Below are 16,795 nucleotides of genomic sequence, written 5' to 3'. Positions count from 1 at the left end.
TTAACTGACCCTTGAACATATCTCATCTTGTCATCCTCAGCAGCAGAACTCAAACAGACATCGTTCACAAGTGTTATTCCCTTTATTATATGCATGTTACCCCCTAAAGCTTTCTGTTTGCCTCACTGTTGCTGTTACTTACAGAGCTGTGTCTCCATCCGCCCCCTCGTTCCTCCTCTGTGTATTTGTCATATGGGCAGATGCACACCCACATTCCTGTTCAGAGAGAGAATTTGAAAAGAGGTAACCCTCTGCTCTATAATTTAAAAGAGAGAGGCAGAGGGAGAGCAAGAGGTAGGGAACGATGAGGGGGCTAAAGGGGAGCTGTGGGTGAGGGCAGGAGGCGAGAGGGGTGGTTTCCATAGCAACTGTTTTGCTGTACTCATATTTCATACAGACATGTGGATTCTGGATGAAGGAATCTAAATTAAATTGGAAAATGTCTCTTGGAGGTCTTTCTATAGAACATAATGAGACTGTGTCAATCTTTATTAACACACAGAACGCTCCGCTCCCATTCTCCACCGGTGTCTCCGCCAGTGTCTCCACCGGGGTCCGCTCCGCTCTCATTCTTGGCCGGTGTGTCCACCACTGTCTGCCTCACTCCCATTCTCCGCTGGTGTCTGCCTCGCTCCCATTCTTCACCTTTGTCCCCACCGGTGTCAGCTCTGCTCTTATTCTCTGCCGGTGTCTCCGCCAATGTCCACTCCGCTCTCATTGTCTGCCCGTGTCTCCACCGGTGTCTCTGCCGGTGTGCACTCCACTCTCATTCTCCGCTGGTGTCTCTGCTGGTGTCCCCGCTGGTGTCCGCTCCGCTCTCATTCTCTGCTGGTGTCTCCCCCCATGTCCACTCTGCTGCACCACAGCACTACCAGTTAAAGTGCAATTCACCACAAAATGACACAAGTGCTGCGTAACTGTGTTGGCATTTATGTGTTAACAAAGCTGTGGAGTTTGGAGTAAATGTAACAGAGATTATATTCATGAGCCAATGTAAGAGTCCTGCATGCTATTGTAATCATCACGATGATTCACAGCTTCAAACTATGATGGCAACTCAACCACTTTATTTCTGAGCCCCCATGTTTTCTTTTGTCTCCCACCTGTTGCAGTATCATCTGTGTTGTTCCTCGAAGAGAGTTAGCCTAGAAATCATGACTCAAACGCGCGCTCGCTTTGCTTACATGAACACATCAAACATTATTCAACACCTACACATGCTTAGAGTGCACAGACAATGTGGCAGCCCCACTATGGTCTCATCTCCTATCCCTTTCTCTCTTTCTTTTATCCACTTCTCTCCTCTCCTCTCCTCGCCTCATCCCTCCCTCCCTCCCTGCTGAACCCATGCTCTGCAGAGGGGAGATTGACACAGCATTTTCAGCCTGAGGTGAGTGAGTACACACAGGAGAGAGCGGCACAGACGGGATTACAGCTACCAAAGGAGGCAGCAGAGGACAATAACGGATTAAAAGAGAGAAACAACAGGAATAGAAGAACAAATAAGTGATGAAGAAAAAACTAAAGGACAAAACTAAAAGAGAGGAAGAGTGAAAGCATGAATCTAAGGATGTGGGACCTCTGCCCTGCACAGTGAAAGACAAGTACAAGGAACTCACGTTACAGAAAACTAACTTGCAGGGTGAGTATCATTCAAGTTCAGTTTACAAATAATGTTTTAGTATCAGTAGATGCTCAGAGTAAAAACTTGATGGATTCAATTTTTATATGTGCATCACAACTTTGATGACAGACAGCTCCAGTTTAACCCTCTGAAACCTGGATCAACATCAGTTTTACTGTGCTGGCTCAGATGCCTTTCAAAAGCATTTATACCAATAAAACATATTGCCTTGCAAATCATTTTTCCCCATATTTTTATTTAAAAAATATGAGGAAAAAGGAAATCAGCAACCTGGAATGAAATGTTTAGCTAACTGCAAATACTGTAAATTACTAAAATGTGACAAGAAAATTACCTGAAATTTTGATTTTAAAAAGCCAGAGAGAGAGAATCATCAGAAAATGAGCAAATAAATAAAAAATCTATTCTTAATTATACATTCATAATAAGGTTACAGAAAAAAGATTTATTTAAAAAAAAAAAATCAGGTCATTTTCTGTTTTTGTCCCTTTACCTGTCTTTTTGTTGTTTTTTTGTGCTAAAGGTAATTTTCTTGTAACTTTTGAGTAATTTATTGCAAATTCTTTGGGCAATTTCTTGTCAACTTACTCATTGCCTTCTTCCCATGTTTTGGAAAGAAATCAAGCCAATTTGTTCAGGTTTCAAAGAGTTAACGTGTTTCTCAGGTATAAAAAGAGAAGTCCTGCGTCAGACAGACTAAAGCTCAGGCATCATGGAAACTGCTGTGTCGTGTATGATCAAGTGAACAGTCACACTTCTCCGTCATGTGCTGTAAATCTCTGTGGCTCTGGTGATGCTAAAATACATGTCCTGAGACATATTAAAATATAGCAGGTATAAAAAAAAAAAAAGTACCTGAAGGCAAATATAATGTTTTGCGCCTGTTGATCAACTCTAAACAAATGTTAGAAATGAGAAATCTCTTAAACAATTTTCATATTTTTTGTATCATTTTCTTATAATCATCCCCTCTTTCTTAAAACTAATTTGGAGGTAATTTTCTTGTCACCTTTTACTAATTTCTTGCAATTTTGGGGGGTATTTCTTGCTAAGTTGCTCAAGTCTCAGAGGGTCAAAACACTTGTGAAAGGTGTCTGAACGCAGCACAAGAAAAAACGATAACGGTTTCAAAAGTCAAAGTGTCATATTTGGACACTAATATTGGACATATTACAATTGATCAAATGAAATGTGTACTAAAATATGTTTTGCAAATATAAATATTGGACAATGTGGAAAAATGACTGTGAAATGAGGCCAACACGGAGGTTGTCTGGGATGTTGATAGCAGCGTGGGAATCGTGGGTTGGCTCGTGACATGCAGAGGTGAAACTGGGGCCATGTATTGATTTGTTTTCACATTGTACGAGCTGCTTGTACAAAGGAAAACAAGACGGAAGTGGAGCGAACCTGCTCGATGGAAAAACTGACTCAAAAGTCCTGACTGACTGACTCAAAACAGTCACCCACCACAGTCCCAGTATCCCAAAAACAAAGGCCTGGAGCTTGAATCGCGTCAGAGAGACAGATTCAGCCAGCAGGTGCTTCACTCGGGTGAATTACATCACAAATGTTTAGCAAACATGAGCTTCCATTAATAGACTGAATTTATGTAACAAGGTTATTCTGCGGGTTTTTAACAATCACCTCAACAATCAGATTCAGGAAAAAACAAACATTTAGGCTGCATAATTTGCCTTTGAGTGCAGTCGGTAATTATGCACAGACCTTTTATAGACCGTAAGGCTATAATTTAGTCTTTTCAATGACCAGTTATGACCAGCATATCATGAAACATGACTCAGACTGCTTTGCATAACCGCTGCATATCAGCCAGGCTATGAAGTTCTGATAGTCCAACTGGATGTGTACTTTACTTTTATGGCAGATTTGATGGTGTTTCCCATGAGGGGCGATTATTAAAGGCTTTAGGGAACATGGACACTGCATCCTAATCCCAAACCCAACCTGCCCGTCTTTCTCTCTGTGCCTCTTTTGGGATTAACAGTCATGAAATCTCCAAGAAATCTCCAAGACATACCGCTACCTTTCTTATTTCAGTGCACCAGATTGTGACTGACTATTAATCTGTGAATTTGGCAAAGACGGGACACAAGCAAATATAATACATGTGGATTTCTTGTGAAATCATTGTTTAGTTAGTAAAAAGTTGGAAAAAACTGATGAGAAAAAATTGCTCATTTTGTCCAACGAGCAGTCACTTTAAAGTCCAGTGTTTTGGATTTAGCAGCCTGTTCTTATTCCTTTATTTTCTAAATGTAACCATGTGCTTTTGCTGATGTCGCAGCATTGGTTTCAGCATCCCAGAATGTCAACAGCAGATGCAGGAGGATACCTAGCACATAATATGTAGATGTGAAAGTCCACTGGAAAAGTGGCGATATGAGACAACTAGGTATGAGAGTGCGTAGGATTTATGGGGAAATATACTGGCAGAAATGGAAAGTAATATAATTAGTATGTTTTCTTTAGTGTATAATCACCTTAAATAAAAAGTATGTTTTTATTACTTTAGAATGAGCTGTTTATATCTACATAGCAGGTCCTCCTCATAGGAGATTGTCATTTTGCATCATTATGTTTCTACAGTAGCCCAGAATGGACAAACAAAACACTGGCACCAGATAGCACCATTCGCGTTGCATTTTTCTGCATGGGCCACCGTAGTTAGCAGCCCCTACGCAATGAGCAGTGTTTGAAAAACACAATTTGTTTTACAATTGAACTGCTTTAATTAAGGTTTTTACCCATTTAAATCACCACGTCCATTTTTTGTTGGGGTTTTTTTACAAATAGACCTCTGCATAAGTTATCAGACAAAAAGGTGAGCACACATTAGCAGGTGCTGGGCTCAAGTTTTTGGAGAGCATGAGATTTCTGCAGATAATCCGGGTTCTGGTTTAAAACCTCCTAAACAATGAATACTGCAGGAATTTTAACTGGGAAGTCTTTCAGCTGGTTGCAATTTGCAATCCTCACCGCTAAATGCCATGAAATCTCCTAAATCACTGTTCCTTTAAATTATCAAAGTCAACTCTCAAAATAATTTTTGATGATATTTTGTGAATGAGATAATACTGTTGAATAATCGACTACTAATTTTAAAAGTAGAGACACAATCCTTCATGCATGCATCAATATTTTTACTATACAGTCTTAACATAGTTCAGTTCAATTCAATTCACATCAAAACTTTATGAAGAACTCAGCTCATAGGGAGGCCCTGTTATTTTCTACTATTCCCCACAACCCAAAATCAAAAATATTAAAATAGATAAAAAATATGGACTAGATAAATAACCAAAAATAAAGATGGCAGATATGTTAACTGCATGTGTAAAAATCTGTCATTTCTTCTAATTTATGGTCTTCTTGTCCTCAGTAGTGTCATTAGGGCAATCCATTAGGAAAATAAGTGGATGAAGCAAAACATAAAAGCTTCTTGAAAATGTTTTTTGACCCAAGTCTCAGACTACACATTTCCCTCCTCGTTATTTTTGCTCTCAGTCAGTAACAAGGATCACAAGCCTCAACTAAAAGTCACATCTTGCACTTTATTTACTTAAAATCAAATGTAGATGTTGCACTGCTGCCCTCTCTCTCTCCCCCTATGACTCATGTTATAAGAGCACTTAATACAGTTTACAAGCCCCCCTTCAACCACTGTGTCTCCAGTGACTCTCTCTACTTCACTCCATCCCCCAAATGCCACAGGAGACAGGTTCCTATGGAAACTGGCTTCAGTGAAAGTTCCCAGTTTTACCTGGTGACCATTCGTTGGTTTGTACTGTGTGTATGTGTGTGTGTGTGTGTGTGTGTGTGTGTGTGTGTGTGTGTGTGTGTGTGTGTGTGTGTGTCTTGTCTCTCTCGGTACCTGCGCTCTGCCTCTCACGGCCTCTGGTTCATTACAGATTATAACATCTTTGCACCAAAAGGGGCGACGCCAGCGATGATGGATTGTTAGCTGGTTGCATCTTCTTTTTATAGATGCGGCACGAATGTGGGAGAACTTGTTCCACAGCTGCAATTTTGGTTGGAAGCCAGAGACACCTGTATGGAGACAGACCACACATAAAACATGAAATACTCACATAAAGTACAAATACAGATACAGATATGCTTGTATATGAGTGTCGTTGCAGAGAAACAAAGATCCAGAAATCATCTCTTCTTGGTTATGTTCAGTGATTTTAAATTAAGCAAATTAATTTCCTTTACATGTTTTTTTTTTTTTTTTACAAATATATTAACCCAATCATCAGAAAAAAAAAATTAGATTTTATTGATCTAGATAAACCTTTTACGTTGTAAACATAATTTAGATCAGACCTGTTAGATAAGATAACCCTTTATTAGTCCCACAGTGGGGAATATTACAATGTTACAGCAGCTATGAGGTACTAGTATAAGAAGCGAAAGAACAATACATAGTAAAAAAAAATTACAATATAACAATGCTAAAATATTAAAATGTTAGATAATAAAAAACAAGGTGCCAAGTATGATTAAAAAAAAACCAAGCTGCAAAAACAATAACAGAAAATACAATAAAATTACAATATGCAAACAAAGTATGTACACCAACTGCACATGGAAGTTGACGTGTTGATGTAATAATGTTGATAATTGCATTGACTTAATATATTGTGTTTACAACAAAATTTAAGTTGCTGTAAAGTAATGAAATTGGCTTGACAATTTAACTTTTCTTCACTTCCAGTTTGGGATGTTAAGTCCCCTCCCATGAAAATGCCTGGACAAATTCGGACAGTTAAGACTGTGTGATGGACCTGCAAGCCAAACAATTATACACAAAAGACTATTCTCACTTAAAAACGTGTCTTTTGCTGTCAATTATTCAGTAATCAGAACTCTAAAATGCCTTTGATTGTAGAAGAGAAGTGTATTCCCCTTACTCAATGTCATGCACTCGCTGTCATGATTTCATTACAAGTTATCAAAGATTGACGAAAAACCGTTGCATTGCAAGATTTTTTTTTTTTGTTGAGCCAAATAATTTGTTTTTAGAAGTGTGTAGCCAAAACATTGAAACTTATGTTGAAACTTTGCATTCCAACAACAAGACTGTGGTTAATGAGTGGTTAGGATCAGGCACAAAAAAACCTACTTCATTATGGTTTGGAAAAGATCATGTTTTGGTTTAAAATACCCATTTTGGGGAGGCATAATTCCCAATGGAAAAGCAGTGACATCTCTGTAAAAAGTTTTTTGGGGGAAAATATTGACATATTGCCACAAAACACCCATATTTTGTGCAGAAAAAGCAGCTGGAAAGACAGCAATGACTTATTAAATCACAACTGGTTTTGTTGTTTTTTGGTAGAAGTGGTGTGCATCTTGGCAGGCATCTAGCGAAGGTGACACACAAACATGTATGAAACGTGCAAATGTAACATATTCGAGGTTTGCAAAAAAAATACGACTGCAACATTGTCTTCTGGCAAAAGGGGTGATAATATGAAGAAATGTAACAAAACAGTAGCTGCAGTGGCCCTTTGCTGCACGTCATCCCCTCTCTCTACCCCTCTCACACTTGCAATCTGTCCTATCAAATAAAGGCAAAAAGCCAAAAAAAATCTTTAAAAAAGGAAAGAAAATGAAATGTAGCAACACTACTACTGCTACTTCAGCAGCCCTCTGCTTGGATATCATCCCTGCTTTGTAGAACAGGTATTATTAAGGAAAGATTAAGTGACAGGATTTTCTTTGTATTTCTGAACAGACAGTTTTATGTAATCCGAAGAAATACCGTTAAGCTGTGCTCATGACATTTAAGACCTGAGATCCTCCTCGAGAAGAAATTATTTCTTTTTACAGAGAAGCAGTTTAATGCTGTTATACAGTGGGGACATTATACTCTGTATATGTAACTGAATGATTATTGTAGGGAAGCCGCTTTGTGTAGAGTGTCATTATATATATATATATATATATATATATATATATATATATATATATACTGTATGTGTGTGTGTGTGTGTGTGTGTGTGTGTGTGTGTGATTTCTGGAACATTTCTTAAGTTTTACATTTCCAAGTTGCTCATTGCCTTTTTTCCGCATGTTTTCTTAAGCGGGGCGTCTGAACGCAGCACAGGAAAGATGATGTTGATCCAGGTTTCAAAGGGTTAAAAGTTAAGGAAAGGTTCAGTTTTGCATTTATTGAAGTGTTCTCTGTGCTGTTTTGAGTTAAACCCCCACTTTGGAAACTACTTGTGCACCTGCTGTAATTTGATGGTAATTTTACGTGAACTGATTCGGGCTGATTCTGTGACTGTCTGTCTCTCCTGCAGTGGACTCCTCAGTGGCCCGAGCACCACCTCCATGGTGGGAGAGTCCGGCCTCCCACTCAGGCCCCTAAACCAGAGATCCTGGTGCCATGGGAACAAGTAGGTCCAACAGGTGGGGGACTAAATCACAGCTTAAAACTTATCTTTATAGAAAAGCTTTTCCTTTTAATTACTGTTTTGTACATTTGTGATAAGTACATTTGGTGTTTTATGTCCCTTTTATTCTGTTTTGCACACTATTATTTTAGCTCTTAACATTGTTTTATTTATTGTAACTTTATACTTATTTGTTTTATTCTTATCCACATGCAGCAGTTTTTAACTTTATTTCAATACTATACAAATAAAGTTATTATCATTATTATTATTAATATTATTAATCCTCTGCTGCCTTTTTAGGACAACAAATTAATTCTCTGTTTGAATCGGGCCTGAATCTACTCTAGGTTGCTGGACTATTCCTTTGGCACCTAAATCATTTTTCTTTCACTTCACTTAGTCTAACATACAATTGAATCCAATATATATATACATATAACAATGGTTCTGATTGGACTTCGAAATCCTTGTTTTATTTTGTCATATCCATTTATTCTGTACCAGAGTTACAGTGTAAAAGGGCAACACAACAGCCTTTGACTTTACAGAAACCATTTTATCTTTTTGTAACGTTGTCTTATCAGAAAGTCTTAACGAAACAGTAAGGATGGGCTTGTAAGTAGCCGGTCAGGGTGAGTCAGGCCCGGCTCAGGGATATTTACAGTGAGCACATCCTTAGAAAGGCCAAGGCCGTCCTACACTGTCCTGAACAGCAGTACCCAAAGACCTGCCTGCAGGCAGCTGCAACAGTGTGAGAACAAGAAGTCCGAAGGTCGTCTTACTGTATTAATAGCCATCAATACACTTATCAGGGAATAGTTGTATGCAGATTACCATGATATTTTCATTTTATACTGTCTCTGTTTGTCTCATAGATGTTTGTTTGTGTTTCCTTATGTCTTACAGTTTTGCAGTTTTGCAGCAGCAGTACAAACGTTCTCATTGTCCTCTCAGTGCACTGTTTAAAAACTCAAATAAAATTTCCCTTCATTGCACAATAAAGGTTGACGTTATGGCCAAATATTGGACCCTGGCTATAGCAAGATGGAAAAACAGCTTGATTTTTGTCGTTAAAAGGAGAAAATTCCACCTCAAACATCTGATCTGACATTTTCGGTGGATTACTGAATGATTTAAAGAGTGTTAACCAGTTATCTATATGTACAGCATATGATCAGTAACGTACATTACATTAGTACGTCGGCCCTTCTCGAAATGGGTTGTCTGACTGATGCTGACTCAAATATAATCCTATAATGTGTGATGACAGCAATCCTCCTCACATAGCTAAACTGAACTCACCTTCCCTGCTGCTAATCCTCCATGTAAAGGAGAGAGACAGGTGAGGCTGATCAATACACTCAGGTGACCAAAAGTTTGGTCTGTTTCAGTAAATTGTTTGGGAGATATTGTTTTTCTGTTTCCTGTGTGGCTTAATAATTTATCATTTATTATTTGATATAGCTTGGATCAATATCACTAATGAGTCAGGTATCATCTTCCGGTCGCTGTCTATGAGAGGGAGCACAGTGTGCTCTAAAAGGTACAACGGAAAGTACACGAGGATCAATAAGATTATGGCTCTATAAGCTGTCTTCCTGCTCTTTGTTCCTCCTTCTCCTATTGTGCACACCGAAATTTAAATGATATGGATCCAACAACAATCTTAGGATTTCCCGAAACTTCGAAAGTCGAGGTAGGATGGGAGGCCTTAAAACAGCATTTGGGCTGTCAGTAAACCAAAAAACATTTAAATAAAACACTTAATTTCTGGCAGATTTCTTCCTAAAAATGAGAAATTGGTTTGCAAAACCACAACATTAAAATAAATAACTGAATTATGCAAATACATTCATGTCCATTTTATCACTAGTTTGTACTTTCTGAAGTTGTGATCAGATGGGAATTTCAAGGCTGACAGATGTCAACCCAATCACCAGAAAATATGTTTGTATTTTAAATTTCTGCAAACCACAGATTTGTTACATTTGTAATTATTTTTGTAATGGATACAATGAAACATAAAGTTTCTCAGCATTGCTGACGTGAAGGTGTGGTTAGGTTTGGGCACAAAAGTCATCTTATGGATAGGAACGATTATGTTGTGGCTTAAAACACCCATGTTTGGGGGCACAAAATTTTGCAAAACTGGAATATAAACACTTTTTTTGCGTTTATAGGTCACATAGGCTGTGTGCTAGTTAGTAGGAACTAGCTCCTTTTGGCATGTTGCAGCAGGCGCTTTAAGAGGTGTTATTGCATCACATAACTCTAGGGGATCGTGCAGAAGTTCTGAATCCACAATTCCCCTCTGAAATCGTGGACTATCACCTCCCAGAAATCACTCATACATGGCCACTCCCACGTATAAGGGGCTTGCCTGTCCATTATCGCTCTCATAACATGCCTATGTTGCCTTCGATCGTAAATAATGGCGGCTAGAAATAAACCTCCTAATGTTTTCAACATCTATCGACATGCTTTTTGGAATGTTATCATGAGAGGCAAAGTTGCATATCATCGCAAAAGAAGTCGCAAAACATTGTTCAATGGAAACGCAATCATCTTGCAATTGTGTTTTATTGACATTTGGAAAATATTGCTCTAGTTTTGCACAAATCTGTAATGGTAACCAGTTTTCTGTCTGTAATATCACATTTTAATCCCCATCTTCCTCTCTGTTGGTCTGATAGGTACAGCATTGTGTCAGACATTTTACCAGAAGATGCTCGCCAGAAGATCTCTAGCTTAGGACTCCATAACGGCCACAATTCCCGCGACTCCCGGCTGCACTCACCCTGCGACGCGGAGACAGAAGACAGTAGGAGGAGGTCGGGAGCCTCTGCTGCCGCACCCGGCACAAGGGGACACGGAGGGATGAACAACTACAACGGGAAGATTCTGACAAGGGGCTCCAACCAAGTGCGGAGCCGGTTTGTAAAGAAAAATGGGCAATGTAACGTTCTGTTCACCAACATGGATGAAAAGAGGCAGCGCTACCTAGCTGACATCTTCACCACATGCGTGGACATTCGCTGGAGATACCTGCTGCTTATATTCTGCGCCAGCTTCATGATCTCGTGGCTTTTCTTTGGTATTATTTTTTACACTGTCTCCCTGGCACATGGGGACTTTGAGGAGCAGCCGGCGGTGAAGGGTGACGGGTTGGCGGTGGCGGGGCTGCATGGACCAAACTCTGGACACACATATGGAGGGCAGACACAAAGGATGCCCTGCATACTTCACGTCCAAGGTTTTGTCGGGGCGCTCCTGTTCTCCATGGAGACTCAGACTACCATTGGTTATGGCTGGCGATGCGTCACAGAGGAGTGTCCTATCGCTGTATTAACAGTCGTCATCCAGTCTATCGTCGGCTGCATCATTGACTCTTTCATGATCGGCACCATTATGGCCAAAATGGCACGGCCAAAGAAGAGAAACCAGACTCTCATGTTCTCCAAAAATGCTGTCATCGCCCTGCGTGATGGCAAGCTGTGCCTCATGTGGAGGGTGGGAAACCTGCGGAAGAGCCACATCGTGGAGGCTCATGTCCGCGCCCAGCTCATCCGCTCATATGTCACAGCTGAGGGCGAGTTCATCCCGTTGGAGCAGATGGACCTGAATGTGGGCTATGACGAGGGCACAGACAGACTGTTTCTTGTATCCCCGCTGGTTATAATCCACGAGATAGATAAAGATAGCCCCTTGTATACTTTAAGCCGAGCCGATCTGGAGGCTGATGACTTTGAGATTGTTGTAATCTTGGAGGGGATGGTGGAGGCCACGGCCATGACCACCCAGTTCCGTAGCTCCTACCTTGCCAGAGAGGTCTTCTGGGGTCACAGGTTTGAACCTGTGATCTACGAGGACCGGGACTGCTACAAGGTGGACTACGCTCGCTTCCACAAGACCTACGAGGTGCCGTCAACGCCCCACCTCAGCGCCAAAGAGCTCGATGAGGCAACAAGCCGGGCCTCTTCGGCTGCTTCTCCCGTCTCTGCGTATAGAACCACACAAGACTTGATCCCCAGGTCGCTGAGCGCCTTTTGTTACGAGAACGAGGTGGCGTTGAGCTGTGGGGAGGAAGAGGAGGACATCTTCGACTCCCAGATTGTGAAAAAGGAGAGGGCAGAGGAGAGGAGGACTTCGGTTTCTGTAGACTTTCAAAATATGTTCCAGGAGACTGCGACTGTGACGTCAGGCAGTCATAGTGTCATGTGTGTTCTGGACATGGATAATAACCAGATGGAGTTTGATATCCTGCAGACTGCCATCCCTCTCGATCCAGTGACGTATAAGAGTGAGCAAGAGATTTAAAGATTGACGTGAAGATGGACTGCTTGTGTTAAACTTTGGATTGCATGTACAGAAACCCTGTTTGCCTTGCTGGTGTTGTTTTACTTTATACGTGTTTGTTTTTTCTTCTCATTGAGATTAGAAATAACAGATTGCACACATTCCTCAGTAACTTTTGGCACATGCAACTGCACTCCTTCAAGAGCCATAATGATCAACCAGACTGATTCTGCAGGAGGACAAAGAATCGCTGACAAAGCGCTGACAGGCTTTTATTATGATTTCATAACCAAAGGAGAGCACACTGGCAGTTTAAGTACAGAAACTTGAGTCATGTTTTAGACAGTATGGACATTTTGCATAGTTTAAAATATTATTTTCGCGTGAGATTTTATGAAAGCAATAGCAATTTTGATGTAATTCTCTTCTTTTTTGAAGAGGACTAAGTTTGCACTGTTTTATCAATAAGCTGTCAGTTTATGCTTGATAATCTCCATGTTGTCCATGGGCATCCTGCCTGTATTGGTTCCATGCAAATTCAGGGATTTGCACTATTGTGAGATTGCCTGTTTTGTTAAAGGTCCAGTGTGTAAGATGTCAAGGAATTTAGTGGCATCTGCTGGTGAGGTTTGCAGATTGCAACCAGCTGAAACTTCTCCTGATTAGAATTCCTTCATTGTTCAGGAGGTTTTTACCAGGAGCCGAATTATCCACAAAAGTTTATTCTTCTCCAAAGTAAACAAACTAGGTGAATAATATTTGTGAAATACTGAACAAAGCAGTTTCACATTACAAATCAATGTTTTTCCAATGCTATTTGGTATGTTGGAAACAGGCAGCTCACCAGCACCTGTTCATGTGTACTTACCTTATTTCTCTGATCAATTAAGTTCCAGACATTCAGGAGTTTTTCACCAGGAGCTGAATTGTCCGCAGAGGTCTCTTCCTGTATAAAACCAACAGACCAGGTGATTAAAAACACTTAATATAGCTGTTTCATGTTACAGATCAGTGTTTTTTGGTGCTGCCTGTCAGAAAACGGGTTCTAACTACAGTGACAGTTGTGAAAATGTGAAAATGCAAATGACATTATCTAGAGCCAATGTTTACTTTGTCCATTCAGTGCAACTGTAGAAACATGGCAGTGAACATGGCAATAATTAAGGACCCACTCCTAGTGTAAATATAGTTATTATGTTATATTCAATGTCTGCCAATATATTCCCATAAATCCTACACATTGGACCTTTAAATATTTCCCTGTATATCATAAAATAACTCCTTTATTTATATACATTAGTCATGTTGGTTTTGCTGTGCAGCGTGCTCCCAAAACCATTCCAAGTGCAATCACTAAGTGTAGCAGGGGGGACTATTTTTTCTGAGTTTGACTCAGTTTGAATTGATTGAATTTAGGAAAACAGCACTGCATTTTAACATATATGTTAAAAATAGTTTTTCTTCTAAAAGTTTAAGAGAATATACTAAAAACAAAACTGAAATTTTAAATCTGTAATAGCCATTAGATTAGATACTAAAATGAGTCTATTACTAATTAATTAATTAATTAATGAGTGATATTGACATAAAACAAATTAGTCCTTTTGCTTTGTTATGGATCACTTTAACACTTATTTCTTGGTTTGTTTCTTGCGGAGGCTCCAGCCAGTGATAACAGGAACAATACTGAGAGGTGGCTTTAATTCATGTTTGTGCTGTTTGTTTTTCGCCAAAGATTCTGGAGTTGGAAAGTAAAACACAGAGCGCCTCTGATTTATGATTTGGAAACTGCATGCAGCTTAAGTGTACCGATTGTCTTTGAAATCAGAAATGTGTGAAACCACTGAGAAGTACAACAGGAAAAAAAAGGGATGGACTCGAGGCTGAGGAGTACGGTGTCTGGAAATGTGCAATAAGTAACTGGAATGGGATAGTGGGAATAAAGTCTAACTTTATCTAATGTCAGTTGTAGTAAAGTAAGATGTTACGATGGTTGTAAAATACATGACAAAAAGTTTAGCAACTTTCTCCATCTGGCACTTCAACCAAAATGACACCAACAAATATTTACATACCATTTTGCCATGAGTGGACAGCAAACATCAGGATGTGAATGTATTTTTTTCCCTTTTACCAACAGAGCTGTCAGAACAGTCTACTTGTTGCATCTGGTAATAGTGCAGCTCTTATTCTTGACTTTATTCGTTTTTTTTGTTGTTGTTTTATTTATTTATTTATTTTTTGCTGCTTGTTATATTGCTTGGTGTGCATTTTTCTGTCAATATAGCTGTGAGAGTCTGACTGCAGAAAGAAGTTCTCATTACAAAACTTGCAAAGTATTCAAGAACATAAAGAATTTGTCAAAATATAAATAATTATTGTCAAACATACACTGCCAGCCAGACAAAAAAAGCATGATATTACATTTCAAAGCAATGCATTCATAAATGTGTTAGAAATAACTGCTATAAGTGCATGTAGGCTTAAATGTAACTTTTTAGTAACCCAATTGAATCTAATTAGGCCCCAGTAACAAACAGCTGCAATGTGTTATCAAACCCATCGCCAGAATAAATGTTGCCGTTTCCTACAAACCAAAGATATGTGACATTGGTATATGTGTGGTAAATTTATATGTATCAGTGTAGTGGATATGTTCAAATTTCCTGTTTCAATTTTACGATGTGACAATAATGTGGTTAATGTGTGGTTAAGTTCAAGCAAAAACAAAAAAAAACATAGTTAGGTTTAGGAAAAGAAAAGTTTGGGTAAAACATGGATTGATATGTGTTGTTAAAATATAATAATAATAATAATAATAATAATAATAATAATAATAATAATAATAATAATAATAATAATAATAATAATAATAATAATAATATCTAAGCAGACTGTCAAAAAAGTATTCAGTTTGTCATAACATAACAGATGGAAATGTTCCAAAATGTCTTTTTTTAAAAAAAAAGAAAAAAGAAAAAAAGGTTTGGATGCAGTGGAAATGTCAAAAAATGTCATGAATAAATCCTGGATTGGTCCCAAAAACATGACTGGCAAAACAAGAATGTTATGATACATACTACATGTAACATATCCATCACAATTTAACATATTTGCAGTTTGCAGAAAACCACAATGGCAGCACTCTATTCTGTCATTTGGGTTGATACTACAACATATTTGTTTAACATTTGATATGTAGATTTTTAACAGTACTGCCAAAACATTTTCACTTCTGTCCGGTTTCAAGATCTTTATCTTTTTAAAGATAGTCGAGGTTTCTCTGAATTGTCTTTGCACTGAGTGTCTTGAGTGCTTAATATTTATTTTTAAAACTCCTTAAACACTTGATTTTAAATATTAAGTGTTTCTTGAAATGTCTGCATGCCCTGAACTGCGTACTGGTAAATGTTGAGACGCCTAAATGAAGCTGAGCCATCGTTAAGGTCATGAGTTCCATCTCTGCTTTTCCTGCAATTAAGAAAATGACTGTGACAAGGACCAGTGTGTCTCCTCAGATCCTAATTAGCGTGTTATCAGACGCAGGTGTCAAAACAAAGTACACCGTGTCAGTATTAAAATTAACATATATACAGGGGAGTATTTTTTTTTTATTACTAACTGAATTCATTTCAATTAAATAAAAAGTCACTCGGTTACATTAAAGCTAAAAGTCTTTTTACTTTAAAAAAACATGGAAACAAACTATAATCTTCAATATATTTTGACTGGCAGTGTATGACAGTCTTTCTGTAATGTTGGTTTTGGATTGTATGAGTATTTGCAGAAGAGGAGCCAGCCTGATTGCAGGGGAAGACACTGTAAATGCAGTTTTGTGTTACATAGTTTTTGTTTCCTTTGCTTCCTGCTTTGTATAATGATAAACATGCACTAAGCAAACTGTTGTCCTAATTGAAATAAGCTGAGAAGAAAAAAATCGAAGCACTTTATTATTCCTTGTATACCTTTTGATGTTGCAAATAAATATTTATATGATTGTGGTTCTTATTATTTTTGGAAATGTGGCAAAAGATGCAACAAATGCCAGTCCAAAAACTGAACCTTCTCATGCAGCTATGAAGCTCAGGAGCCACTAGATGCCCCTGCAGCCCAAACCTATCACCAGTGAGATGCATCAGAAAACACTGAAGCATGAGTTCCCTCTGGTGGTGGAGCAGTAGAGAATATAAACCTGGATCTTGATGTGAAAACTTAAAAATGTTTGGAGAAAAAGACAATAAGATAATAACTACTACCCCACAGAACAAAAATCAAAGTAGTCTTTACCTCCATTAGATGTGAGTGTTGGTAAAAGGGCTGACTATTTGGGCATTGTATAGTTTAGAATGTAAAATGAAGCTTTCATTGCGTAGGTAGAAGAGCAGGTGTGCACATCAGGCCAAAACACATTAACCCTTAGGGACAG

The 16,795-nt window shown here is 38.8% G+C and overlaps 1 protein-coding gene and 1 long non-coding RNA gene across 3 annotated transcripts in view; one reads left to right on the top strand and one right to left on the bottom strand.

Annotated features, from left to right (window-relative positions):
- The first annotated feature begins 1,336 nt into the window (after positions 1 to 1,336).
- kcnj4 (potassium inwardly rectifying channel subfamily J member 4) lies at positions 1,337 to 16,366 on the top strand. Of its 2 annotated transcripts, none has more exons than XM_088091221.1 (3): positions 1,337 to 1,642; positions 7,978 to 8,073; positions 10,767 to 16,366. In XM_088091221.1, exons 2-3 carry the CDS (start codon positions 8,009 to 8,011, stop codon positions 12,388 to 12,390), a joined length of 1,689 nt encoding a protein of 562 aa, XP_087947347.1. In that variant the 5' UTR covers positions 1,337 to 1,642; positions 7,978 to 8,008; the 3' UTR covers positions 12,391 to 16,366. The 2 variants fall into 2 exon arrangements, with proteins under 2 accessions (XP_087947347.1, XP_087947348.1); XM_088091222.1 differs by having other exon boundaries at positions 7,978 to 8,086.
- The window catches only part of LOC121956970 (uncharacterized), a 30,171-nt gene continuing 15,025 nt past the window's right edge, over positions 1,650 to 16,795 (bottom strand). The window contains exons 2-3 of the long non-coding RNA XR_006106730.2: positions 13,238 to 13,315; positions 1,650 to 5,716 (exon numbers count right to left, since the gene is read on the bottom strand). This is a non-coding gene — a long non-coding RNA (uncharacterized LOC121956970). The remainder of the gene's footprint in view (positions 5,717 to 13,237; positions 13,316 to 16,795) is intronic.

This window comes from Plectropomus leopardus, chromosome 18 (assembly GCF_026936395.1).
Source record: "Plectropomus leopardus strain MGB_pleo_1.0 chromosome 18, ASM2693639v1, whole genome shotgun sequence".
NCBI classification, from domain to species: Eukaryota; Metazoa; Chordata; class Actinopteri; order Perciformes; family Serranidae; genus Plectropomus; species Plectropomus leopardus.
This window is presented reverse-complemented; position numbering and strand designations above follow the sequence as displayed.